General features: G+C 38.8%; 1 protein-coding gene across 3 annotated transcripts in view; it reads left to right on the top strand.

The window, feature by feature from the left end:
• LOC114413068 (GPI ethanolamine phosphate transferase 1) overlaps window positions 1–26425 on the top strand; it is a 33519-nt gene extending 7094 nt beyond the window's left edge. Inside the window, exons 7-19 of one of the 3 annotated variants that reach the window (XM_028377241.1) lie at window positions 3482–3548; window positions 3868–4190; window positions 4446–4679; window positions 4761–4948; window positions 5795–5936; window positions 6020–6128; window positions 21092–21194; window positions 21295–21484; window positions 22062–22160; window positions 22242–22300; window positions 22894–22999; window positions 25755–26011; window positions 26162–26425. In XM_028377241.1, coding sequence (XP_028233042.1) covers window positions 3482–3548; window positions 3868–4190; window positions 4446–4679; window positions 4761–4948; window positions 5795–5936; window positions 6020–6128; window positions 21092–21194; window positions 21295–21484; window positions 22062–22160; window positions 22242–22300; window positions 22894–22999; window positions 25755–25919 — 1785 coding nt within the window. In that variant the 3' untranslated portion in view covers window positions 25920–26011; window positions 26162–26425. Of the gene's footprint in view, window positions 1–3481; window positions 3549–3867; window positions 4191–4445; window positions 4680–4760; window positions 4949–5794; window positions 5937–6019; window positions 6129–21091; window positions 21195–21294; window positions 21485–22061; window positions 22161–22241; window positions 22301–22893; window positions 23000–25754; window positions 26012–26132 lie in introns of all 3 variants that reach the window. The other 2 variants (XM_028377250.1, XM_028377259.1) reach the window with 2 other exon arrangements.
• Window positions 26426–26802: the final 377 nt, after the last annotated feature.

Here is a 26802-nt window from a genome sequence, read left to right as displayed (position 1 = left end):
AAGCTCTGCGGCCCAATTTTGTTGGTTCATTGTGTTTATCCGTTGCAGCAACAATTGTTTCAAGCTCTTTTGATCTGTGCAAACAGTGAATTTTCTGCTATTAAATATGGTTGCCAATGCTTAATGGCCAAAGCTACTGCCATAAGCTCCTTTTTGTAAGCTGATTTGGCCAAATTTCGTTCACTTAGTGCCTTGCTAAAATAGGCCACGGGTTTGCCCTGTTGTGTGAGGATGGCCCCTAACCCTTGGCCTGAAGCATCACTTTCGATGACAAACTCTAGGTTGAAATCTGGTAAGGCTAACACCAGTGCCATGATTATCTTTTCTTTGAGTATTTCAAAAGTCTCCTGAGCTTGAGGTCCCCACTGGAACCCCTCCTTGGTGAGAACAGTCAATGGTTGAGCTATTTTACCTTTGTCTTTGATAAACTTCCGGTAATAGCCGGTGACACCCAAAAAACCTCGCACGCCTTTCACGTGCTTAGGTACCGACCATTGGTGCACACTCTTGATTTTATTAGGATCCATTGCTACCTCGTCTTTGGAGATGATGTGTCCCAAATACTCCACTGAAGTTTGAGCAAAATAACACTTCTTTTGGTTGGTCAGCAACTGTTCTCTGCGTAGAACCTCCAACACCGCCATCAAATGCTGCATGAGAAGCCCAATCTGGCCTAAAGACTAATATGTCATCAAAGAAAACTAACACCCACTTCCTCAACATTCCTCTAAAAATTTTATTCATTAATGCTTGAAACGTAGAGGGTGCATTCATTAACCCAAATGGCATTACTAAGTATTCGTAATGCCCCTCATGGGTTTGAAAGGCAGTTTTATGTATGTCCTCATCTCTAACCCGAACTTGATGGTGGCCAGATTTGAGATCCAATTTCGAGAAAAAACTAAGCTCTATGTAGTTCGTCCAATAACTCATCTATCACAGGTATTGGAAATTTATATGGCACTGTCACCTTATTTAGAGCTCTATAATCCACGCACATACACCATGTTGCATCCTTCACCAGAATCAAGGGACTAGAAAAAGCACTTTGATTCAGCTGTATCATTCACCTACTTCATCTGCTTCTCAATCTCGTTCTTGTGGTGGTTCGGATAACGATAGGGCCGCACATTAATGGGACCTTGTCCCTCCAAAAGAATGATGGCATGCTCCTTTTTCCGTGGTGGTGGTAAGCCTCGGGGTTTCTTGAAAATATCTTGGTACTGAGTCAGCAAATTGTTGACCTCGTGTTCCTGCTCAGAGAGAGACCTATCACTACTGATTCTTGGCCTAATAGCATTACTGACCTGCAATTTTGTGCTGAAAAACAAACCTTTGACCACTTGGTAAGGCTTATTACCGAATAAGCTTTGAAGTGCCACCTGCCCGGTAACCCCATTTTCCTCACCATGTAATTCAACCCATTCATCACCATGTTGGAATTGCATGCTCTGTTTCCTCAAATCAACCCAGATCTATCCAAGAGAGGTTAGCCACGACATTCCTAAAACCACATCAATGCCCTCCAATGCAAACAGCAGTGCATCAATTGAAAACTGAAGAGCCCCTAATTTGAGCTCTACCCCTTTACACGCTCCTGTAGTTATGACCTTATGGCCATCCCCCATCTTAATGCGCATTGGACAAGTGTCCTCTATCTGAATTCCCATTGCTGTCACCAATTTCGAAGAAATGAAATTGTGTGTAGCTCCACTATTGACCAATATCAGAATAGGAACCCCTCTTACAAACCCTTTCAACTTTATAGTGTTAGGTTTCCAGCCTTTCTCTGGATTGAGGCTTCCCAAATGCATCACACTGCATTCACCATCTAACTTTGTTGCATCCGTTTGATTCGCAGTTAACACCTGGGCTTCGCCTTCGTCCTCGTCATCGTCATCTAACACCATGGCCCGCAACTGCCGATCTAGGCATTGGTGGTGAGAGTGGAACACCCCACCACATCGGTAACACAACCCCTTTTGTTGTTGATGCAGAAGCTCACGATATGGCAAATTTATGAAATCCTTGTAGCTGAGAACGAAATGGCTCTCTTGATGGGCCAGGCCCATTAGTTTCTTCTTCCCGCACCTCTTTACTTCCTCACATGGACCCCCATTAGAGCCATTGATGTGACTTGCAAGAATTGGGCTGGTTGTGACATGTTGGTTGGATCGGTAATTGGAGCCCGACCCAAACCTGTAACGAAACCCAGGAGTCTGTTGCATCTGATTTCCTCCTTCCTTCTTTGACAACTCTTGTTCCACCGCTCTTGTGAGATTCAACAACCGTGAACGTGAGTGAGCCTATAACTCGCATGTTGCGTGTACGTCCTCTTATGCCTTCCTTTAACCCATGGATGAAATACCCAAAATATTGATCTTCTGGGAGGCGGTGTACCTGGGCAATCAAATGTTCAAACTCTTGGATGTACTCATCTACAGCACCCACTTGCTAGAGTGCTGAAAGTTGCTCATAAAAATCCTCTTCTTTTGATTTCACCATATCGCTCCAACAACTCGCGTTTGAGGTGCTCCCAAGTAACTTCCACTTCATTGTCCAGCAACAATTTGAAGAAATGGATCTTTGACCCCTTCATACAGAGTTGGGCCAAGCTTACTCAGATCTCCGGGCTCGTCTCCTAAAGCTGGAAATAAATCTCCGCACGCACCATCCATCCTGCTGGATCAATTCCATTAAACATAGGCAATTCCACCTTCTTTGCAGATTGGCGGAACTCGTTGATGATGCCTCCCTGCAAGCTCTTCACCCCTGAACCTACGGTGGAACCAATCGACAATTGACAATCATTGGTCAAGCATGGCAAAGCATCGCTTGGTTCTCTTCCGCCTTTGATTGCATTGTTTTGAGGACATTTCGAAGATTTGCGACTTCATTCTCCAGGGACCCTATGCTTCCATCTTCGGTGGCATCTGGCAGGTCGGTCCAGTTTGATAGAAACCACTATCAATGGATGACAAACACAATTGAGAAGAACAGTGAGTTATGGAAATTAACGTGGAAATGTGTATTAATCAAAAGAAAGCAAATACAGAGGGATCAGTATCCCTACTGCTCAAAGCTAAGCTCCTCCAGAGGCCAAGGTTCTCTGCCCATAACAAACTATAGTATTCCCTACTTCTCTCTCACTACCAGCATCCCCTTATCCACTGACCCATATCTCTTTCTTCCACCTCAGCAATTATTCTGTGTTTCCCTTCCTATTCCTCCTAGTGTAGACTCTCCAGATGGTGGGGCCTGGCCAATTGTAGAGGACAAGGCCCATCAGTAGCAGAGCCCTCAAATGAGGTCCTAACACAGGCTAATGTGTTTTGTTCATTTTTTTCATCAGAATGTTATAATTTTTTTATGGATTGTTCGTTGTCATACTTTGGGTAAAGCTTAGGAAAGTAAAAGTTATCTGCATGCAAAAGAGTATTAATGGTGGATGATCTTAGATTTAATTTATATTATGTTCCAGGCTGACGAAGTTGAAGCTGTTTTGTCCAATACAAAAGAAATTCTGAATCAGTTTCTTCGCAAATCATGTATCCTATGCTTATATTGATTATTATCCTTGATATGTACTGATTTTCTCCTCGATTTCAGCATGGCTTCTTCAGCTTTGGTTTTGTGCCACTGGAATGATTATCAAGTCTTCCAAACTTATTTATATATGTTGTTTAGACAAGAACATGCCAAATGCTTTAACCATTAATGGGAAAATATGTAGATTTTCACAGAGCCAATTCATGAGCAAAATGTTAATATGAAAGTAATAACAAAACAAAAATGTTGTTTCTCTCTCAAAGACAATGATAAAGCAAAAGAGTTCCTTACCGATGTTGGTTTCATTGACAACTTCAGATATTAAGCAGTCGAATTCTTTATACTTTAAACATTTCAAACCACTGTCTCATTATTCTTCAATATTGGACAAAATTGAGGGTCTGATATCAGCTAGAGATTATGATGCTGCAATGGATCTATCCCAAAACCTCAGAAGTTTGGCATTGCAAGGGCTTCACTATTTTCAGACTTACGATTGGCTGATGCTCTTTTCTGTAATTACCCTTGGGTATGTTGGCTGGATGATCTATCTTGTTCTTCATGTTCTGCAGTCTTATACCTCACTGCCAGGAAATGCTTTTGGAATGGAGCAAGCAGTTCAGAAAAATAACCGTGGAAAAGTAATGTTTGTGTAAGCTTAGCTTTTCCAAATTGTTATTTCTTTATTTCTTGTGAGCTGCCTATTACATCAAGAGGAACAAGATATTTTATGGAGAAGCATGTACATATTATACAAAAGAATATTTATGAATTATATGGAAAGTCAGTTGATTAAAATTCTTAGCTGAAGATAATTGATTCTTATTGATTTCATATGAAAATCAATTTTCTTATACTTTAGTTTCCATCAATTAAATACATATTATCTTTTGCAGATATATCTATATGGATCTATGGTGACGGGAATGCTTTGTTTGCTTTTGTTGCTGGAGCAGTCTCCTCCTCTTTACCATGCATACATCATAATGACTTCATTTTTATGGGTTCGGATAATTAGTGAATACCAGTTTATAAAAACATTATGGAAGCACTTATCTAGAAGGCGGATGAATTATATTATTAAGCTTCTAGCAATCACTGCTATCTCAGTTTTCATTCTTGAGTTCCTGGTATGAGTGTTTGTCATAATATTCTATAACCTAGTAAGGTTCTGATTCATCTGCTAAAGAAATATTTGGCTTGCATTGCAGGTTAACAGCTTCACTGAGAGGAAGCTCTATACGTGGTGTTTTTTGATTGCCGGGGCCACAGCTTCATTTTATCTTTTTAAGTCAATTCCCTGGAGATCTGGTATACCGATATATGTTTGCCTAGCATGTTGGTTTTTGTCTCTTTTCACATTGATGCCAGCAGAAATTCCTGACAATAATCAATTAGTGTAAGTCACTTCCACTGAATATATATTTATCATAGTGCAAACAAAATCCAAAGGACACTATTGTTTCATGTACTGTGTTTGGTAGGTATAAGATGAAATAGGACCCAATGTCTTGTCTATGTTTGGTATTTATTAAACTGAATAGAATGATGCTTTTAATCACTCTCTCTCTCTCTCTCTCTCTCAATTTTGAGTTAAAACCAATAAAGATTTGAAATTTGAAAATTGTAAAAAAATGATTAATGTTTCCTTGACAAGTTAATCCTCACTCTGAATTCCAATTTAAATTTTTTTTAATGTGCATAGGAGGTAATTTGTAAATAACCGAAAAGGAAGTGCAGAAATGTTACTGAAATTTGATATTTAAAAAACGCAATTAATCGATACTTTCACAATTCGTTGTCTAATTGGAACATTGTAAAATTGATATTGAAGGAGATCACCATCTCTGTCATTCCGCTCGACAGAGAAAGTAGGAAAGGAGAAATAAAACTTACTGATATTTTTGTATTAAAAACTAATAATTGAATGCTGTTGTTCTGTTTCACTTGGTTCTACCCTTTTCCGTTGAACCAAATGGTATCACTTTTTTAAGCTACTGTTCTATGTCCATTTCTGTTCTATTAATAAAATATACCAAACATAAGATAGCACATATATGGTTTGTTCCATCCTGTGCGAACACTTCTATCATGTAAGAAAGATCTTGCACAATTTTTTTACTTTAACTTTTCTCATGTTGAGATTCTCTTCTGCTTTGTTTGTTGCTTTTTCTGTCCCATCATTTTCTAACACTTTCTGAATCCAAACAAGACTGTTAAGCATATCAAATTATTATGTTTGCAGAGTTAGTAGTGGGGTTATTATTATCATTATAGGAATAGTTGCAAGATGGCTAGATTTGCATGCTGGTGGAAGGAAGTATTGGCTAAGTATATGCAATTGCAAGTTGAAAAGTTCCAAATTTTCATCTCTATTTTACTTACAGGTGCATATCATATTCTCTACCATTGAGTTTGGAAGCTTATTTATGTATGACAAATCCACTAATTTCCTTTACTTGTCCATCAGGCTCTTTTGGTTGCTCTATCTTCAGTGATGGTGTATTTATCAACTGTTCACAGAACTGAAAAGCGAGAGTTGCTTGCATCGCACCAATTGATAAATTGGTCTGTTGCTGGTATAATTTCAACCTTTGATTCTTCTGTTCACCTGAATTTATAGTCCCATGCAGGCATTTCTATATAGCTGTTGCCATCCTACTTTTTCCTTGTTCCATCTCAAAATACATGACTTTAACATGTCCATTAACTCACTCTTGTTCTCTCAATGTATATATGGCATGGCTGGAAATTGAGAAAATGAGAAAGGAATTTTTTTGAATGTGCTTGGGTGTCATTCTCCATCAAGCAGAATAGATTTAGGCTTAAATAACTCTTTGGTCCCTATAAAATAGGGTGTTTTTGATTTTAGTCCTTTATATATATATATATATATATATATATATATATATATATATATATATATTATTGGTGTTATTAAAAAGCGGCCATGGCGGAATGGCGTCGTGGAATTTTGGAAAAACGCCACCAAATAGCGGTGGCGTTGCGGGTTGCTTATGGCGGCCGCCATAGCCATGGCGGAATCGCGTGAATGGCGGAATAACGGATTTTTTATTTTAAAAAACGTGCGCGACAGGGGTTGGGCTGACCCGAGCCAACCATACCTGAGTTTCTCCTCTTTAGCGGCGCGACCAGCAGCAGTCTCCAGTGCGACGAACGGTGGCGTGGGCTTCGGCGACGCACACGACAACCGCAGACGACGTTCTCGAGCGCGACGGCAATAGACCAGCAGACGACTCATACGAGAGATCGACGACCGACGACCAATGCACGACGCACGCGACCGTCGCATGATGCATGACGCACGTTGACGGCGACGGCAGTGCTTTGGTGCGTTTTATTTTTGTTTTGTCCATGGCAAGCTGGCCTCTTAAACAAAGAAGGAAGAAAGTCTAGGCATTTGAGAATTGTCTGTTTTCTTTTTTCCTGGGATGAGGTCGTTTTCTTTTTTCTGTTTGACACCCGTTTTTGATGAGGATAGCTTTTTTTTCCCTTTTTCTATTTGACACCCTTTTTTATTTTTGACACCCATTTTTTGTTTTTTGTTTTTTTGTTTTCTGTTATTTGAATGCAATCCATTGTTTTCTTAATTTTTTATTTATATTTATACGTATATTTTTTTTTTGTCCGCCATAACGTCTGCCATTTTTCGCTATGCCATTTGTCATATTTTTATGGTGGATTTTTGACTTTCCGCCATGAATCGCCATCCGCCATTAACAACATTGATATATATATATATATATATATATATCTAGTTCCTTGTCAAGTAACAGTTTTAACTGATGACATATTGACATTGGTAGTCCATTGCTTGGCACATCATCAAGGAGTCTGACAAGACAATCACATGCAATTGTTTTGGTAAACTATATTTTTAAATCCCTCATCAACAAGTCTGATGTCATCAACAAAATACACGTGACTGCCCGTCAGATTCCTTGATGATGTGGCAAGTCAATGGGTTGCCAACGTCGATATTATGTCATTAGTTAATGTTGTTCGTTGATAGCAGAGACTAAAAATAAAATAAATTTATAGGGACTAAAATAAAATGAAAATCTTTAAAGGACTAGAATATAAAACCCCTATTTTATAGGGACGAAAAGGTTATTTATGCATAAATTTATGGGTTAACTAAGTTTTTAGTTTCTAAACTTTTTTGAAATTCAGTTTTTAATCCCTAAACATTTGTTTGACTGGTCAAAGTCCCTTAACTTATTTCCATTAAGGTTTTTAGTCCCTAAACTTTTGTTTGACTGGTCAAGGTCCCTTAACTTTTTTCCATTAAGGTTTTTAGTCCCTAAACATTTGTTTGACTGGTCAATGTCCCTCAACTTTTTTCCATTAAGGTTTTAGTCCCTAAACTTTTGAAAAATTCAGTTTTTAGTCCTTGAAATCTCATTATCATTAAATAAATGGGTTCAAACTTTTGTTTAGAGACTAAAAACTAAAATTTCTAAACGTTTAAGGACCTTGACCAGTCAAACAAAAGTGTAGGGACTAAAAATCTTAATGGAAAAAAGTTGAGGGACCTTGACCAGTCAAACATAAGTTTAGGAACTAAAAACTGAATTTCGAAAAAGTTTAGGGATTAAAAACTTAGTTAACCCTAAATTTATTTATATTCATGAGTATTACAAAGATAATTAATGCCAAACCAACATACAAGAGAACAATTAAGATACAACTACTTCCTAAGATGCATTGAACCAAACTATACCAAGTATCTTGACAACTTGGAAAAATAAACATTAAAAGAAGCTCTTATCTCCTAAAATATTCCTATTTTCAACACTCCCCTTCAAGCTAGAGAACAAATATTTTTGTCAAAATCGTGTTACTTAGTGTGTATTTTAGGAAAGTTTATATTTTATCCCTGATTATATTTTTATTCTTTATCACAGCTGTATATTGCTATTAATACTAGGATTATGTATTTAGAATAAATCCCATAATTATAGGTATTTGTCTCCCTAGAATTAGTTGTCCATATTTCCTAAAATAGCCAGCAGACTCATGTACATATAGGTCCAATGAAACCCTAAGTTGCAGCCCTCATTGTTGCGCAACCTTGAAACCTATCGCAGCCTTCATTGCTGCCTTCATTACTCACCACAGCCTTGATCTCACCCATGGCTGAAATTGTGAATCTTGTTCCTGAAATAGGGGACAAATTCCAGATTGCTGGAGAATTGCAGAATATTCATTCTGCTTATCGGTTAACTGGAAAGAATTATCTTAAATGGTCTCAACTCATTAGGAGCATATTGAAGGGAAAAGGAAAGGGCAGTCACCTGACTGATAATGCCCCTGATGAAAAGGATGCCAAGTTCAAATCATGGGATGAAGAAGACTCCATGATCATGGCATGGTTGTGGAATTCAATGGTCCCAGAAATCAGTGATACCTGTATGTTCCTTAAATCAGCAAAGGAAATTTGGGAGGCAGTAGAACAAACCTATTCTAAGGCCAAAGATGCTGCACAAATATATGATGTAAAGGTGAAAACCTTGGGTGCCAAACAGGGAAACAAATCAGTCACAGAATATGCCAATCAACTCAAATCCCTATGGATGGAATTGGATCACTATCGAGTCATAAAAGCAAGGTGTTTAGAAGACTCAACAATCCTTAAGGAGTACATTGAACAAGATAGAGTTTATGATTTTTTGGTAGGCCTGAATTCTGAATATGACCAGGTCCGAATCCAAATTCTGGGAAAAGAGAAAGTCCCAGGACTTAATGAAGTGATAGTCATCATCCGGAGTGATGAAAGTAGGCGAGAACTGATGCTGGAAACCCCAACTGCTGAAACCTCAACAATGATAGCTGAAGGAGGAACAACCATGGTTGTTAACCAGAAGAAAAACGGATTTCCCAATATGGAGAAAAAACATGAGGAAGGCTGGTATACCTACTGCAACAAGCCACGCCACACAAGGGAGAAGTGCTGGAAATTACATGGAAAACCCCCAAGTCGAGAATGGGGGCAGAAAGGAGGTCCTAAAAAAGGGGGAGGACAAGGGCAAGCACACATTGCTAATGCTGGACATAGCGAAGAGGTTGTTCAGCTAAATCTTGAAGAGATAGAAAGGGTAAGATCCTTCCTTAGTAAACTGGAGAAGCCCACAGGTACGTGCTCCTTAACATATTCTGGTAAGCAGTGTTGTTAATGGCGGATGGCGGAAAGCCAAAAATCCATCATAAAAATATGGCAGATGGCGTAGCGGAAAATGGCGGATCTCATGGCGGACAAAATATATATATATATATATATATATATATATATATATATATACATATATATAATTATAAATAACCAAGTACCAACACCAAATAAACTCATTGAAATTGAAAAAACAATGGATTGCATTCAAATAAACTAAAAAAATTAAAAAAGTTTCATGAGTTCATACAATAAAAGAGGACTGAACAGAAAAAAAAAACATGATGTCAAATAGAAAATAAAAATAAAAATGGGACTGTCAAAAATAAAAAAGGGTGTCAAATAGAAAAACAAAAAAAAGATGCAGACATCAAAAACGGGTGTCAAACAGCAAAGAAAAAGAAAAAAAAACAAATAAAAAGGCACCACTGTCCATCGTCCACAACGTTCGTCTTCGCCGTCGTGCTGCTATTCGCGCTGCCGTTCGTCACCGCCGTTCGTGGTGCTGCTGGTCGCTGCGATGCTGCTGGGTGCGGGTGCTGGTCGCTGCTTCGCGGGGTCGTGCTGCTGCCGGTCGTCGCTGCTGGTAGTGGTGGCTGCTGGGTCCGGGTGCTGGTTCGCTGCTGTTCTGTTTCTGTTTGTGGCTGCTGCGCTTTTCAAAATATATTATCGGGTAGGGTTAGGTCGGGTCAGACCAACACCTACTGCGAAAAAAACATAAAAGGCCGCTATTCCGCCTTTCCCGCTATTCCGCCATGACCTGCCATGGCTATGGAGGCCGCCATGGTGCCGCCATTAGCAACCCGCCATGCCACCACTATTCGGTGGCGTTTTTTCATAATTCAGCCACGCTTTTCCGCCATGGCGCTGCCATGGCCGCCATTTAATAACACTCCTGGTAAGTTTCCATTTTCTTTTGGACTTAATGTTTCAGATACACCATTTATCCCCTATTGGATATTAGATTCTGGATCCACAGACCACATGACCCCTCTACCCAAATACTTCTCCACATATTCTCCATGTCCTAGCAACAAGAAAATTTCCACAGTAGATGGAACCCTTATAACTGTAGCAGGACAAGGAGAGGTCCAAATAATCCCATCCATAACATTAAAAAATGTCCTTCATGTTCCTAAGCTGTCCACCAATCTGATTTCTATACAAAAACTCACAAAAGATCTCTCATGTAATGTTTTTTATAACAATTCTTGTATATTACCGGACTAGAACTCCGGGAAGATTAGACATGCTAGAGAATGGAATGGCTTGTACTACATAAAGGATCCTAATATGCCTACCAGGAGCCACTCTCTCATCTCTGAATCCACCATGACCAGCAAAGAGAAAATTCAACTATACCATTGCCGGATGGGACATCCATCATTTCAAGTTGTAAAAGCGATATTTCCTTCCTTGTTTAAGAATTTAAATGTGGGGAGTCTGCATTGTGAGGTGTGTGAGCTTGCTAAACACAAGCGTGTATCTTTTCCCATTAGTAATAAGATGAGTTCTTTCCCTTTTTCTCTTGTTCATACTGATGTATGGGGTCCTGCTCATGTCCCTAATATCTCGGGTGCTAAATGGTTTTTAACCTTCATAGATGATTGTACTCGGGTGACTTGGGTTTTCTTATTAAAACAAAAATCTGAAGTTAGCTCTGTTTTTATTCAGTTTGTCTTGATGATTAAAAACCAATTTGGAGTCAACATTAAGAGAATTAGGTCTGACAATGCCAGGGACTACTTTAATCTTGTGCTCAAATCTTTTTATCAAAAGGATGGGGTAATCCATGAGTCTTCATGTGTTAACACACCCCAACAGAATGAGATTGCAGAAAGGAAAAATGGGCACTTATTAAACCAAACCAGAGCCTTGCTTTTTCAAAATCATGTCCCTAAAAAGTTTTGGGGGGAAGCTCTCCTTACTACCTCCTACCTAATCAATAGGTTACCCTCAAAAATCTTAGAATAAAAAAGTCCCATGCAAGTCCTATCCTCATTCTACCCACACTTGGACCCTACAAATAAACTCCAACCTAGAATATTTGGGTGTGTATCCTTTGTACATGTTCATAGTAATGAAAGGGGAAAACTGGATCCTAGGGTTGTCAAGTGTGTATTCTTGGGGTACTCAACCACACAAAAGGGATACAAATGCTTTCACCCTCCATCAAGAAGATTCTATGTGTCAAGGGATGTCACCTTCAACGAACAAGAAAGCTACTTCAAGCAACCTCATCTTCAGAGGGAGAATGTAATAGAGGAAGATGAGCCTCTAATGCTTCCGAATATGACATTTGGACCTGAAATTGGGACAACTAGCGCTGCTGTACCTGAAACTGAAAGAAGTCCAAATTCAGCAAGACAATCCCCTGATTCAACAACAGGACCTGCAACTCAACTTGAGACTAATGGTGGGAAGTTTGGGAAAAATCTGGTATATTCAAGTAGAGAAAAGGCCATTCCAGATTCTATCCATGTCCAAGAATCTGATCCACCATCATTACATGAGGTAACATCTTCTAATCCTATAAATAATTCTAATGAGTTTGTTGCTGGAATTTCAGAAGTATAGGTGAACCAAAACCTTGACCTTCCCATTGCCCTTAGAAAAGGAACTAGAAGATGCACCCAACAACCACTTTACTCTCTATCAAGTTTCCTATCCTTTAAAAAATTCTCTCCTACCCATAAAACCTTTCTCACAAACCTAAACACTACACCCACACCTTCCTCTGTATCTGAAGCATTTTTTGACAGGAAATGGAAACAAGCCATGGATGTGGAAATGGAGGCGTTAAACAAGAACAAGACCTAGGAACTTGCCACTTTGCCAACTGGAAAAAAACCAGTTGGGTGCAAATGGGTATACACCATAAAGTATTGAGTTGATGGGACCATTGAACGTTATAAGGCAAGGTTAGTGGCCAAAGGATTCATTCAGACATATGGAGTGGATTACTTGGAAACATTTTCCCCAGTTGCTAAGATAAACACGGTCAGAGTAATATTGTCATTAGCAGCAAACCATGATTGGGACCTGCAGCAGTTTGATGTGAAGAACACATTCCTACATGGAGATCTTGAAGAAGAAATATACATGGAGTTACCCCTTGGTTATTGTGGACAGGTTGCTACTGGAACTGTTTGCAAGCTAAAAAAGGCTCTATATGGGCTGAAACAATCCCCGAGAGCATGGTTTGGAAGATTCACCAAAGTTATGACAAGTTTGGGCTATAAATAGAGTCAAGGTGATCACACTTTATTTATCAAACATTCAGTTTCAGGGGAAGTAACAATAATTACTGGTGTATGTAGATGATATTATAGTAACTGGGGATGACAAAAGGGAGCAGCAAGAGTTAAGTCAATGCCTTGCCACAAAATTTGAGATTAAGACATTAGGGAGACTTAAATATTTTTTGGCAATTGAAGTGGCCCATTCTAAGAAAGGAATCTTCATATCTCAACAAAATACATCACTGACTTGCTTAAAGAAACATGTAAAACAGCTTGCAGACCAGCAAGTACTCCAATTGATCCAAACATAAAGTTAGGAAGTGCAGAGGAGGATATTGCCGTGGACAAGGAAATGTATCAGAGACTTGTGGACAGACTTATTTACTTATCCCATACTACGCCAGATATTGCTTTTGCTGTAAGCTTAGTCAGCCAATTTATGCACCAACCAAAGGAAGCACATTTACAAGCTGCCCTTAGAATTGTTCAATATTTAAAAGGGACTCCAGGAAAAGGGATTTTGTTCAAACAAAACAAGAGTGTAAGTCTTGAAGCATATGCGGATGCAGATTATGCTAGGTCAGTTGTGGATAGGAGATCAACTACTGGATACTGCACTTTCCTTGGTGGAAACTTGGTGACTTGGAAGAGCAAAAAACAAAGTGTAGTAGCTAGATCAAGTGCTGAAGCAGAATTTTGAGCAATGGCCCAAGGAATATGTGAACTTCTATGGCTGAAGATTATATTGGAAGACTTAAAGATAAGGTGGGATGAACCTATGAGATTATATTGTGACAATAAATCTGCAATTAGTATAGCCCACAATCCAGTGCAACATGATAGAACCAAACATATTGAGGTGGATAGAAATTTTATCAAAGAAAAGCTAGACAATGGCTTGATTTGCACTCCATATGTGTCCACTCAAAATCAACTTGCAAATATACTCACCAAGGGGCTGAACTATATCAACTTTGAAAGAATTATATCCAAGCTGGGAATGGAGAACATTTATTCACCAGCTTGAGGGGGAGTGTCAAAATCGTGTTACTTAGTGTGTATTTTAGAAAAGTTTATATTTTATCCCTGATTGTATTTTTATTCTTCATCACAGCTGTATATTGCTATTAATACTAGGATTATGTATTTAGAATAAATCCCATACTTTATGCATTACAGGAAACTGCTTCTCTATTTCTCCTTTTCCTCCCATTATACCCAAAGCCATGTACTTTCAAGTTTCAACAGAAAGCATGGGAATGGTGGCTGTCTCCTAAAATGGAAGAGATGAGAGAGAAACACCTTAGAGAGAGAGTGAAACACTTCAGAGAGAGAGAGGGAGAGAGAGAGATACACCTAAGAGAAAGAGTGGCTGAGAGAGGGAGAGCACGTGAAATAGAGAGACAGAGAGATATCCTGAGAGAACGAGAGTTTGCGAGAGATCGATCAGGCGACAACAGAAGAATATGCAGACGTAACAGGGAGAGGGGGAGAGACAGAGATAGGAGGAAAGAGGAACATTCCTCATGTCGTCGGAGCAATTCCAGAAAGTTGCGGTATGAAGGAAACAAATGGAAGCTCGAAGGGGGGGAACCAGGAACACAATCGACATTACGAGGAATGCTGGAACAAGAACGTGAATGACGACAGACTTGGTACAAAGGAAGAATGGACAAAGGTGATCAGTAGGAGGGAAGCAAAGACAGTAAAGAAGATTATTCCAGAGAACAGAACAACCCATAATCTTTCGTCCAAGCGTCCCAACTGGAGAGATAAGGAGGATATTACATCCTTCTATTTCACTAACTTCACAGACGATGTTAATGAAGTGTGGCTTTGGGAGAAGTTTAAGACTTGGGGTGATGTCCGTGAAGTTTTTATAGCCAAACGCTGTAACAAGGAGGGTAGAAGGTTTGGTTTTGGGAGGTTCAAGGGTGTTTCGGATGTAAAGATTCTGGAGACGCACCTGGATAACATTTTCATAGACGACCACAAGCTGTTCGTCAACCTTCCCAGGTTCACAAGGTTAGCTTCGAATCTCCAGACGCATACAAGAGTAGATAAAGGGGGGAAGCAAAACAAAGAAGATGTCAAGGGTCTTCCGGTTACTAACAGACCTCGGGTGTGATCATACGTGGAGGTGGTGGGTCAGAAAGGAGTTTCAGGAGGAACGATGACAGGTGCAGATGGTACTCCAACAATTACCATCGAACCCACTAAAGGTCGTGATTTCTGGTGTAAAGGGGCTTGGGTTGGTAAGTTGAAGAAACCCATGAAGATGGAGAAAATGGAGGATTACATATCGTGGGAGCTGGGATATAACATCAGCACTAGATTCCTTGGAGACGACATGGTCCTTCTCATTGGACTTTCAGAGGATCAAGCTCAACAGCTTATCAACTCAGAGATAAACGGCGGCAATACCCTATTCTATTCCCTTGAGAGATGGCGACCAGGCTACAGGTCATCTAATCGGGTTGTGTGGCTTCAATTATGGGGCTTTCCGATTGAAGCATGGGAAGTGGACCACATGAAGCACATTGTCTCAACTATTGGAGATGTCATAGAGGCTGACGAAGACACCGAAGACCGGCGACGACTGGACCGTGCGCGCTTGCTGGTTCGAACTCCTTTGCCGCCGGCAATCAGCAAGGAAGTGAAGGTTCGTTGTGGGGGAGAAGATCACAGGGTGTGGCTGGTGGAGGAGGTAGGTGTCGATGGGGATGCGTGGAGAACCAAAACGTCCATGTCCGAAGAGTGGACGGAGGAGATCACGTCGGAGGAGGAAGGTGTCGACGCGGAAGAAGACGACGACGATACCTCCTTTTCGTATTCATCGGAGTTGTCAGCCACCAACAACAAGGCCTCTTCGAACCACCAGTCAAACGATTTACCCAGCGGTTTCTACGGCCAATCTCGGAATCGTGTTGACCCAGTGGATAATAACCCATTTTTTGATGCATGCAAACATAGCGCAGGAGACGCAGCGAGACACGTTCAGGACTCTACTTTGGCAAAGGTTGACCAACGGACTGCTGGTGCAGAGAAAAAGCAGGGAAATATTTCCTCAGAGGTCATAACCTTGGACCCTGTTATAGTCGGGCCTCGAAAGGCTGAGGAAGACCAAGATGGAAAGTTTTTAAATTCTGAGGAAGCAGCAAGAAATCAGATTAACATCCAAGGGGCATATAAGACATGTGCAACGGATACAAGATATTATCATGACATAAGCCAGACTCAGGGTCAAAAGGAGATTGGGCCAAGTTCCATATCGGGCCCAATAAAGATATTGGAGGAGTGCAAAAAGAAAAAACATATAATCTTGACCCAAGCATCAAAAAGGAATATGGACTGGTTCCCTAAAGTTTATGCTAGGCAAAGACACGCCCCATCAAAGGGCTGCCTTCTTATGCCTGTAGCTGAAGAAAATACATCATTAATGGAGGATAAGGCTGATCCGGGTTTAAAGGATAACCTTTTCAAAGGCACAAACCGTAGTAACACGGTGGAGATGGAGGAGATTAACAGTGTGGATGGAAATTCTCTTGAAGAATTTGAAGAGGCCAACCAGCAGTGGATTCTTGCGAAATCCTTAGGCCTCCAACATGAATCGGATCAGGACGGTATTCACAGCTTCAAGAACATGGAGATTCGGGATAGGAAAGAGGCTTTGCAGCTGGGAAACAAGAATATTCATAGATGAATATTATGTCTTATAATATTAGAGGGCTGGGTAGAGGCCTAAAATGGGCTTCTATCAGGAGTTTGGTGGGGAAGTTTCATGTTGATCTTTTATGTCTTCAAGAAACCAAAAAGGAATATCTGGACAAAGCTACATGTCAATTCTTATGGGGACAAAGTGATCTGGCTTGGGAATGGCAGCCTGCTATACATGCTGCTGGGGGATTATTATGCATATGGGATAATAATAAATTCCAGGTTGATTTTAGATGTTCAGATAAAGATTACATTATGTTGGGTGGAGTTTGGTTGCCTCAAATGCAAAGAGTAGTAGTTATTAATCTTTATGCCCCTTGTGACACTGCTGGGAAAAGGCAGCTATGGCAGAACCTCAGCAATAGAAAATCTCGGTCCCTCGATCCCTGCTGGTGTTTGGCTGGGGACTTCAATTGCATCAGATACTCTTCAGAAAGAATGGGGATTAATAATACCAATACAGATTCTCAAATCATAGAAGAATTTAATGACTGGATTGCTGATATGGAGGTGGAGGACATTCCTTGCTTGGGTAAACCTTTTACTTGGGTAAGGCCTAATGGGACTTGTAAAAGTAAGCTTGACAGGATTCTAGTTTCGGATGGATGGCTTGATTTATGGCCTGATAGTTCTCAATTCAACCTTGAGAGAAACTATTCTGACCACTGCCCTATTTTACTTCAATCCAAGACTAGTGACTGGGGCCCTAAGCCTTTTAAGGTCTTTGATGGATGGTTAAAGATCAAGGAGTTCCAGCAAGTGGTGAAAGAATGCTGGTCTGATTATCAGCCCTTGGGATGGGGGGTTTTGCCTTAAAAACCAAGCTCAAGAATCTTAAACACAGGTTGAAAAGGTGGAGTAAGGAGAATTCAGCAGATATTAATATTCAAATAAAGCAGTTGCAACAGAGTATGAATGAGTTGGAGAACTCTATGCCATCTCAGCCTTTGGAGCATCAAATCAAACAGCTGAAGGATCTTCAATCTCAGCTATGGGAAAAGGCTAGTCTCCATGAGTCTATCTTGAGACAGAAAGCTAGAAGTAGATGGGTTAAAGAGGGGGACTGCAACAGTTTATATTTTCACAAATTAATAAACTATAGTAGGAGGAGAAATGCGATTAGGGGGTTGTTCATTGATGGTGTATGGGTAGAAGATCCTTCCCTGGTCAAGGCAGAGGTTCTGCAGCACTTTCAAAATAGATTTCATGAACCTCAGTATCAAAGACCCAACCTGGATGGAGTCCACTTCAATGTCCTATCTGTTCTTCAAAAGGATAGCATGGTAGAGCCTTTTAAAGAAGAGGAGATCACTTGTGCTGTGTGGAGCTGTGGCAATGAAAAAAGCCCTGGGCCTGATGGGCTTAACTTCAGATTCATTAAGCATTTCTGGCAGGAGCTCAAACCTGATTTTCTGAGATTTTTTGATGAATTTTTTGTTAATGCTTCCTTCCCCAAAGGCAGCAACTCCTCCTTTATTGCCCTCATCCCTAAAGTGAAAGATCCCCAAGCTATCAACGATTTCAGACCTATATCCCTTATAGGCTGCACTTATAAAATTATTGCCAAAGTGTTGGCTAATAGGCTGAAAAAAGTCATGCCTCATCTTGTAGATGAAAGGCAGACAACATTTATACAGGGTAGACAATTGCTTCATGGAGTTCTGGTGGCTAATGAAGTGATTGAGGAGGCTAGAAGATCCGAGAAGTCTTGTATGGTTTTTAAGGTGGACTTTGAGAAGGCCTATGATTCTGTATCTTGGCAATTTCTCATTTATATGCTGAAGAGAATGGGGTTCCATGAGAGATGGATTAGATGGATAAGGGCCTGCCTTAATTCGGCTTCCATTTCTGTTCTTGTTAATGGCAGCCCAACTTCAGAATTTAATCCTCAAAGAGGATTGAGACAAGGTGACCCCTTGGCACCTCTCCTCTTTGATTTAGTGGCTGAGGGATTGACAGGGTTGATGAGAGAAGCAGTTTCCCAAAATAGGTTCAGAAGTTTTTTGGTGGGGAAGAACAAAGTTCCTGTGAATGTTCTTCAATATGCTGATGATACTGTGTTTTTTGGAGAAGCTTCCATGGAGAATGTCAGAGCAGTGAAGGCCGTTCTTAGAAGCTTTGAGATGACTTCTGGGCTGAGGATCAACTTTGCTAAGAGTCAGTTTGGTGCTGTTGGCCAATCTGAGGTTTGGTGCAGCTCTGCTGCTACTTATCTCAATTGTGCATTACTGCAACTTCCTTTCTGCTATTTAGGAATTCCAGTGGGTGCTAATCCTAGAAGGAGGAGGGTCTGGGATCCTATCATAAGGAAGTTTGAGGCTAAGTTGAACAAATGGAACCAGAGATATATCTCTATGGCTGGTAGGATCACACTCATCAATGCTGTCCTAACAGCACTACCTTTATTTTTCCTGTCCTTTTTCAGGGTTCCTTCAGCTATCATTCACAGGATTTCTGCCATTCAAAGACAATTCCTTTGGGGGGGGGAAGCTAGAAGGAAGGAAGATCGCTTGGATATCTTGGAGTCAATGCTGTACTCCTAAACATATGGGAGGATTGGGGATCAAAGATATTCAAATTCTCAACAAGGCTCTGCTGTTTAAATGGAAGTGGATGATGTTCCATCAACCAGACCAACTTTGGACCAGAATTCTGAATTCTAAGTACAATGGTTGGAGGGGATTGGATCCTGGACCTCGAAAGCAGTACTTCTCCACTTGGTGGGCTGACTTAAGGGCCATATCTCAACAACAGAATGTGATCAATGCTGCTAACCAAATCTGGTGGAAGTTGGGAAGAGGCGATAAATTCCTCTTTTGGGAAGATCCTTGGGGAGATGAAGGAGTTCCTCTCAAGGACCAATTCCCTGAATTATTTAGAATTTCTTCACAAAGAGATCTAAAAGTGGCAGAGGTGGGATCTTGGACAGAGAATGGGTGGGGTTGGAACATGGCTTGGAGAAGAAACCTGTTTGATAATGAGATGCAGCTAGCTTCTAAATTCATTGATCACATCCATGCAATCAGGTTCAATAACAACTTCAACGACACCTGGGTTTGGAGAGCTGAAGCCACTGGGATTATCTCAACTAAATCTGCTTACCAAGTTATTAAATCTGAGATGGATGATGAAGGTCAGTACCTGGGATTCAAGAAACTTTGGGAGATCAAAGTCCCTCCTAAAGCCCTATCTTTTGTTTGGAGGTTATTATGGGATAGACTTCCCACGAAGGACAATTTGATCAAGAGGCAAATTCAGGTTGAAAATGATCTATGTCCCTTCTGTCATAGTCAATCTGAAACCGCATCCCACTTGTTTTTCACTTGTGGCAAAATAATGCCTTTGTGGTGGGAATTCCTATCTTGGGTAAAGGAAGACAAGGTGTTTCACTTCAGGCCAATGGATAATTTTCTCCAGCACTATTCCTCAGCAGCATCAAAGGCTTCTAACACAAGAAGGACAATGTGGTGGATAGCAGCTACAAACTCAATTTGGAGGCTCAGGAATGATATCATTTTCCAGAATCAAGCCTTTGATATCACTAGGCTGACAGATAGCACTCTGTTCCTATTATGGACTTGGTTGAAGGGGTGGGAAAGGAACTTCAAGATTCCTTATTATTGTTGGTCTTCAAATATGTCTATAGCTTTTACCTAAAGTTTTGTTAGTAGGGTATTCACTTGTGTAGGGTGCTGTATCTCCTGATCTCTCAGGACTTTCATTTGTACTATGTAGTACCTCTGGTACTTTTATCCTATATTATAAATTATCTTTGCCTTCCAAAAAAAAAGAATAAATCCCATAATTATAGGGATTTGTCTCCCTAGAATTAGTTGTCCATATTTCCTAAAATAGCCAGCAGACTCATGTACATATAGGTCCAATGACCTCATAATTCAATATGAGAAAATAAAATATTATTCCTTCTAAATTTAAGAATTTTCCATTACCCGGTTGCATACAATTCTTATCACACTCTTTGCTTTTTCTTTCACAACGTGAAATATCTAGCTCTGCTTGTCCTTTTAGACAAATTAGTATGGCTGGAGAATGGGAATTTTTTGGTCAGCATAATTAATTTTGATTCTCCTTTAGTTTATCAACTATCATTGTTATTTGTATACGCTATACAATTTGTCATTTGATTGTTCAAGGCTTCAAGCTGTTCGATATTCTGCAAGTGCAAGAGTTTAGATACTCATAGGATTTTCGGTACTGACATTCTTATATAAAATATGTATTCTTATAAATAAACAATTTTTGTTATACATATATAACTAAAGAATGTTGTTTTGTTCTTTATACATCATTGCTTATTTATAAATTACTAGTGCATCAGATATTTAAATTTGCTGATTCAATGTCTGTGGATTGATATTGACCACCTATTCAGGTTTTTCAATGGTGCTCCCGCTGTTCTCAGAAAATAGCCTCTTATCCCGACTTACTTCGATATTTCTTGGCTTTGCACCTCCATTCCTTCTTCTCTCCATTGGGTATTATCTCATTCTCCTGGATATTTCTTTAGTTTCTCTTGTAGACTTGTTGATGTCTTGATGCATTTGCTTTTACTTTTACTGCTTGAAACTTATGCAGATACGAAGCTATATTCTATGCTGCTCTTGCTCTTGTACTGATGGCTTGGATACTATTTGAAAATACAATTCTCAACTTAAATATTGTGAATAAGTCATCTGATTCCACTAAAAGTGTTACAAATCATCTCATCCATGGATCTGATAATAGATCTTTGCAGTTATCTGATGTGAGGATTCCATTGGTCTTTGTAAGTTTTATTCTTTTCTTTATCTTTTTTCCTTCATAACTTAATTAAATCCAATCTTCCTTTTGTTTTTAAACTTACATTAAATCCGAACTTCCTTTTGTTTTTAATCATAGTATTTTACTCTTTAGTTTCTGATTGTATACTTTCTATTGTACAAGTGGCTTTAGGTTGACAGCTGTACACCTAACTAACCTTCAGTTTTTTAGGTTTGTTACATACTTAGTTCAACTATATATTGCTATTATAATCTTTGTAAGTGTGTAACATTCATTTTATTAGAACCTGATATTTTCCTTTGTTCATTTCCTTTTTCTGTGAACATTCATAAACCCTAATAAGCTGTAATAGCAGTATACTATGATTTAACTAAGAGAAAATGTACACAAGAGTTTACATTTAGCTCATACCCTAATAGTGTTTGTTAAGATTCAGGGTGAACTAATGCATCTACAATTATGCTTAGCTTTTCTTATTATGCCCCTAAAGGAAATCAGATAAGCTCTGATATAGTGATTATTAATAATTTAATATAATTGATACTTGATTTGACCTTCAAACTAACTACTGTATTATGCAGATGGTTTTATTCAATGTTGCTTTTTTTGGAACGGGAAATTTTGCAAGTATTGCTAGTTTTGAGATTTCATCTGTCTATCGGTTCATTACCATCTTTAGTGTAAGTGAAAATTGAACTTCTTTTGATATCTTAGGTATCTTTAATAAGCTTTTGAACTGATGTGTTTCTTCACTAATGCAGCCCTTCCTGATGGCAGCGCTACTCATCTTCAAATTATTTATACCTTTCTTGCTTGTAATGTAAGTGCATTAATGCTATTTATAACTGCCCCACAATTTTACTTCTTTGAGACTTGGTTTTCCTAATATCAAATGTCTTTTTTTTTTTTTTAAACTGTGTCAATGCAATACATCCCAAGTATATGATATGCGGTCATATACAGACTTCTAAGGCTGTAGATTTTCACATGATTGCTTATCACCATTATTATTTTAGAAATAAAATGCTATCAATTCTGCCCAAGGTAGATTTATATATCCACCCAAGGACTGATTTTTATTTTTTAGATCAGTCACCAGGTATTGCACATTGTGCATCTTGAATACATCTAGTTCTTGCATGTAACCATATGACAAAACTTTCTAAATCTCTAAACTATTTCTGTTTGGTGAAACTGAGTAGACGGAGAAAATATATTTCACTGTTATAATCTGTAGATTCCAAATTCCATATTTCATAAATGGTGTGTTTTACATCAGTATTCAGCTTTATGGTTTTAAAACTTTCTTCAGGTTCTGCTTTTCACTAACATATTACCAATGACAGTTGTAGTAGTTCTAAATCTTATATACAATTTTTCATCTTATATTTCTTGTAATGGACTGAACTGCAGATGCGTATTCAGTGCGATTACCAAACTAAACCAAGTTCCAAGGTTGGGATGCTATTTTCTTGTTATATTGTTCTCAGACATGATGACCATTCACTTCTTCTTCCTGGTATACTCACCCTATTCTTTTTAATTTCTTATGGTTTCTGTTAGATATATCTTGTAAAAGGCTGTCTTTTTTCCTTCTTTTGTTATGTAGCCGACTGTCATAGGGGTACAGCTTGTAATCCCTTTTGGTCTCAATGTCTTGTACTTATGTACTAGGTGTAAGTCCAAAAACATACACCAAATTTCATCCATTGAATTGAGTTAGTCTAATGCCTCAAAATGTTTCAAACAAAAAATAAATAAAATAAAGACAGCAAATCACGTGATCTTAAAACCAAAACACCCTATGTCTTTGTCTTCTCACTGCATGTAATTCATGATCATTCATGGCCACACAAATAAACATTATGTTGTCGTATGTTTATTCAATCCAGTAGCATAAACATTTGACAGAAAACCTATTCTATTATCCCTATTTTGTACCAATTATGCCAATACACCACCAAAACTACTATACTAGTTAAGCCATATTCGTAATCTTCTTGCTATTTGTGATTGGGTGTTACCGTGTTAGAATTATCACCTTCAAGACCATGCAACCATTGATCATGTGGAATTTTCCCTTTCCAGCCAAATTTAAATCATATGATCATTAGGGTTTTAACATTACATGATTTGTCTTTGTTTTTGTTTTTATTTTTTAATTGGTCTCACTAATCTCAACAAGTCACATGCCTTGTTTTAAATTTTAATTTTTCTTTTCAACTGAGATATATTGAGCCAATAGATTAACTCAATTTAATGGATGAAATTTGACTTACACCTGGTGTAAAGGGATCCTATCCCCCCCCCCCCCCCCCCCCACCCCCACATATATATAAATAATATTTACATATAAATACTTTTTAGGAGCTGAGTGTGAGGGAGCACACTCAAGCTTTTTCTCTAAATTCTCTCAACTGTTTCCATAGTCTTCAGTAAATTCTTTTGTCTCCTGTTTCTTGATTTTTCATACCACAGATATGTGTCTTCATTTCATTATAGTAAATGAAAGGGGTCAAATGATAAACTGTTAGAAGTGCCATAGATGCTGCCAATTTCTTTCTTCCATCACCATTAACTTCTTTTTTTCTTTGTTTTGTTATTTTTTGTTGGATTCCTAGTACCACAGTTGTTGATAACTGTGAATATTTAATTATGGTATAAAGTCTTACTAATAAAATCAGCTGCCTTTTATAATTTTCTCTGATATATTTTCTTAACTAGCATTATGTTAATGTTTAGTGACATAAAATGATAATCAACTACAACAATAGACTAATTCCACTTGGTGAAGTTGACTACATAAATCATATAACACCACTGGACTTTTAGAGATGTTATTCACTATGAGATCTCTGTTAATAATTTTCTTCGGTGTCCTTTGTCTTTGTGTAACCCTTTTCACAGGGTTAAAACCATGTGATCTACTCTTCTCACTAGTGTCTTCTGTGGCCTTCTTTATACATGTCTAAATTACATTAATCGATTTTCTATCATCTCCTCAATAGGTGCCACACCAATATGCCCATATATAATCATTCTATATATTTTTTTGTGTCACACATCCATCTTAGCATTCTCATTATCAGAGTATAGTTGGTTTGATAGAGTTTGGTAGAGTTTCCCTTTGAGTTTGGTAGGTACTTTGCGATCACAAAGAACTCTTGATGTCTTTTTCAATTTTAACTTCCTAACTTGTATCTTGTGCCAATACTTCTTAGATTTACTGTACTTTTCTAAATAATATTTTTATTATAATTCAAAGAGCTGTGTTGGAAAACTGCTTTAATTGCGCCCCCCCTAGCTCGGCTTAGTTGCGGCCTTAATTGCAGCCTCTTTGGGAGCTGCCTTAATTGCAGCCTCAAGGATGGTGGTTTAGTCCCACATACATGTAGAAATATGGCTAAATTGCAGTATATAAGTGAATGTCATTCCACACCTTACAAAGTGGTTTTTTGAAGCTGGTTTTGTAGGGAAGAGTTAAGCCCTAATCCACATTCTAAGATGCTATTTTGTTGGAATGAGTTAGGAATAGGCTCAAACCCAATTTCTAAGATGATATCAGATCCTATCCTAGATCCATATTTGAGCTACCTGCATTTGCCCCGCACTAGGATGAAAATCCTCGGCGTGAGGGGGAGTGTTGGAAAGCCTCCTTAGTTGTGGACCCACTATAGCCCGCCTTAGTTGTGGCCTCTTGGGGGCTGTCTTAATTGCAGAGGGTGGTGGTTTAGTCCCACTAACCTAAATTTTGAGGTCTGCTAACCTTTCATCCATAAAATATTTAACAATTTTATGAAGGTTCTATTTTTGGTGCTAAAAAATTCATATATGATTTGAGGATTTGCAAACTGTATCAAAAGGTAAGGACTAAGGATGTCTGTTATACAGGGACAAGTTTTGTGGTGCCTGTTTAATGCTACTAAACTAAACTAACATACCCCAGTGCCCTGAGGCTCCTTGCTATGCTAAGGTATGGGGGAGGGTCATTGCATGCAGTCTTACCCTTGCATATGCAAAGAAACGGTTTCCGGATTCAAACCCATGACCAACCAGTCACCAAGACACAGCTGGTCACTAAGGCACAAACTTTACCGCTGTGCCAGGGCTCGCCCTCTGCCTGTTTAATGCTCATGCGTATTAAAATTCTTTTAACTTGAAATGTCTGGTTGTTTTTGATTGGTATATTTTGAATCTTCGATCAATGTGTGTGTGTATGTATGAATGCATGATGCATGTATATAGTATCTATTACTGAGTTTGATGGTTGGCAGGTTAGGAATACAGGAAGTTGGATGGAAATTGGAAATAGTATCAGTCATTTTGGCATCATGAGTGCCCAAGTTGTTTTTGTTCTATTACTCTTTGCCCTCACAAATACATACACAAAAGACATCCACTGTAACTCAGCAGTATCATCGACTCGTAAGGCAAATTAGGTTTCACCAAAGTCGCTCTAAACGAGCTACCTTATTGCCATGGAAATGACTACTCATTCTTGGTGTTTGCTTTGATGGTTATGACCAACCTGGTATTATGTTTCTACCCTAGCTAACTTCCATTTTTGTGTGAGCTCCAGAATAGGACTTACCTATCCTTGTTGAGCTTACTACTGGAGCTGAAATTTTGGCACTTCAACTGATTTTCCATAGTTGTATTCATTTCCATCTATGGTATTCAGGATTGAGAACGGGCGGCAGTGATCTGGAACTCAGGGAAAGGCGAGCAAACATTGTGCCTCACCATGTAAACAAAGAACTTTCATATAAACTTTTTCCTTATATTACTGCCTCTTGGTAGTTGATCTGTACAGGTCCTGGTCCTGGCCCTGGCCCGGGTGATGGAATTTTTGTTTGATTGTTTACTGTGGTCAACGTAATGTTAATGCACTTTTTTCACCCAAATAGATTAGTGAGGTTATCTATTGAGACATTACTTTCTCCGACAAACTTGCGTAAATTTAAATGCCGGGTACTAAAAAAAGGATGAGCGGAAAAAGTTAGTTTCTTCTATTCGATAGTGTATACAAAAGTTTGAGCAGTTGGCCAAAAGTGTAGAATGAGAAATGCAATCCTTTAAAATATTTGATATTTAATAAACGAAATATTTTTATTTCTTAAAACGAATTAGTTTTCTCAGGGTTAAAGTTCCCTTAAAAATAAAAATTTTATAATCTTGTTATACTTGTGTTCAACGGAAGTGTAAATGAGAATTAAGTTTAAAAAACACTTGATTTAAAAATAAGAAAAAAATGATAAGGAATAATGAACAAAGTATATAAATTAACTAACAATAAAAACACAAATGAGAAACTTAGTTCAT

This window comes from Glycine soja, chromosome 1 (genome assembly GCF_004193775.1).
Source record: "Glycine soja cultivar W05 chromosome 1, ASM419377v2, whole genome shotgun sequence".
Lineage (NCBI taxonomy): Eukaryota > Viridiplantae > Streptophyta > Magnoliopsida > Fabales > Fabaceae > Glycine > Glycine soja.
This window is presented reverse-complemented; position numbering and strand designations above follow the sequence as displayed.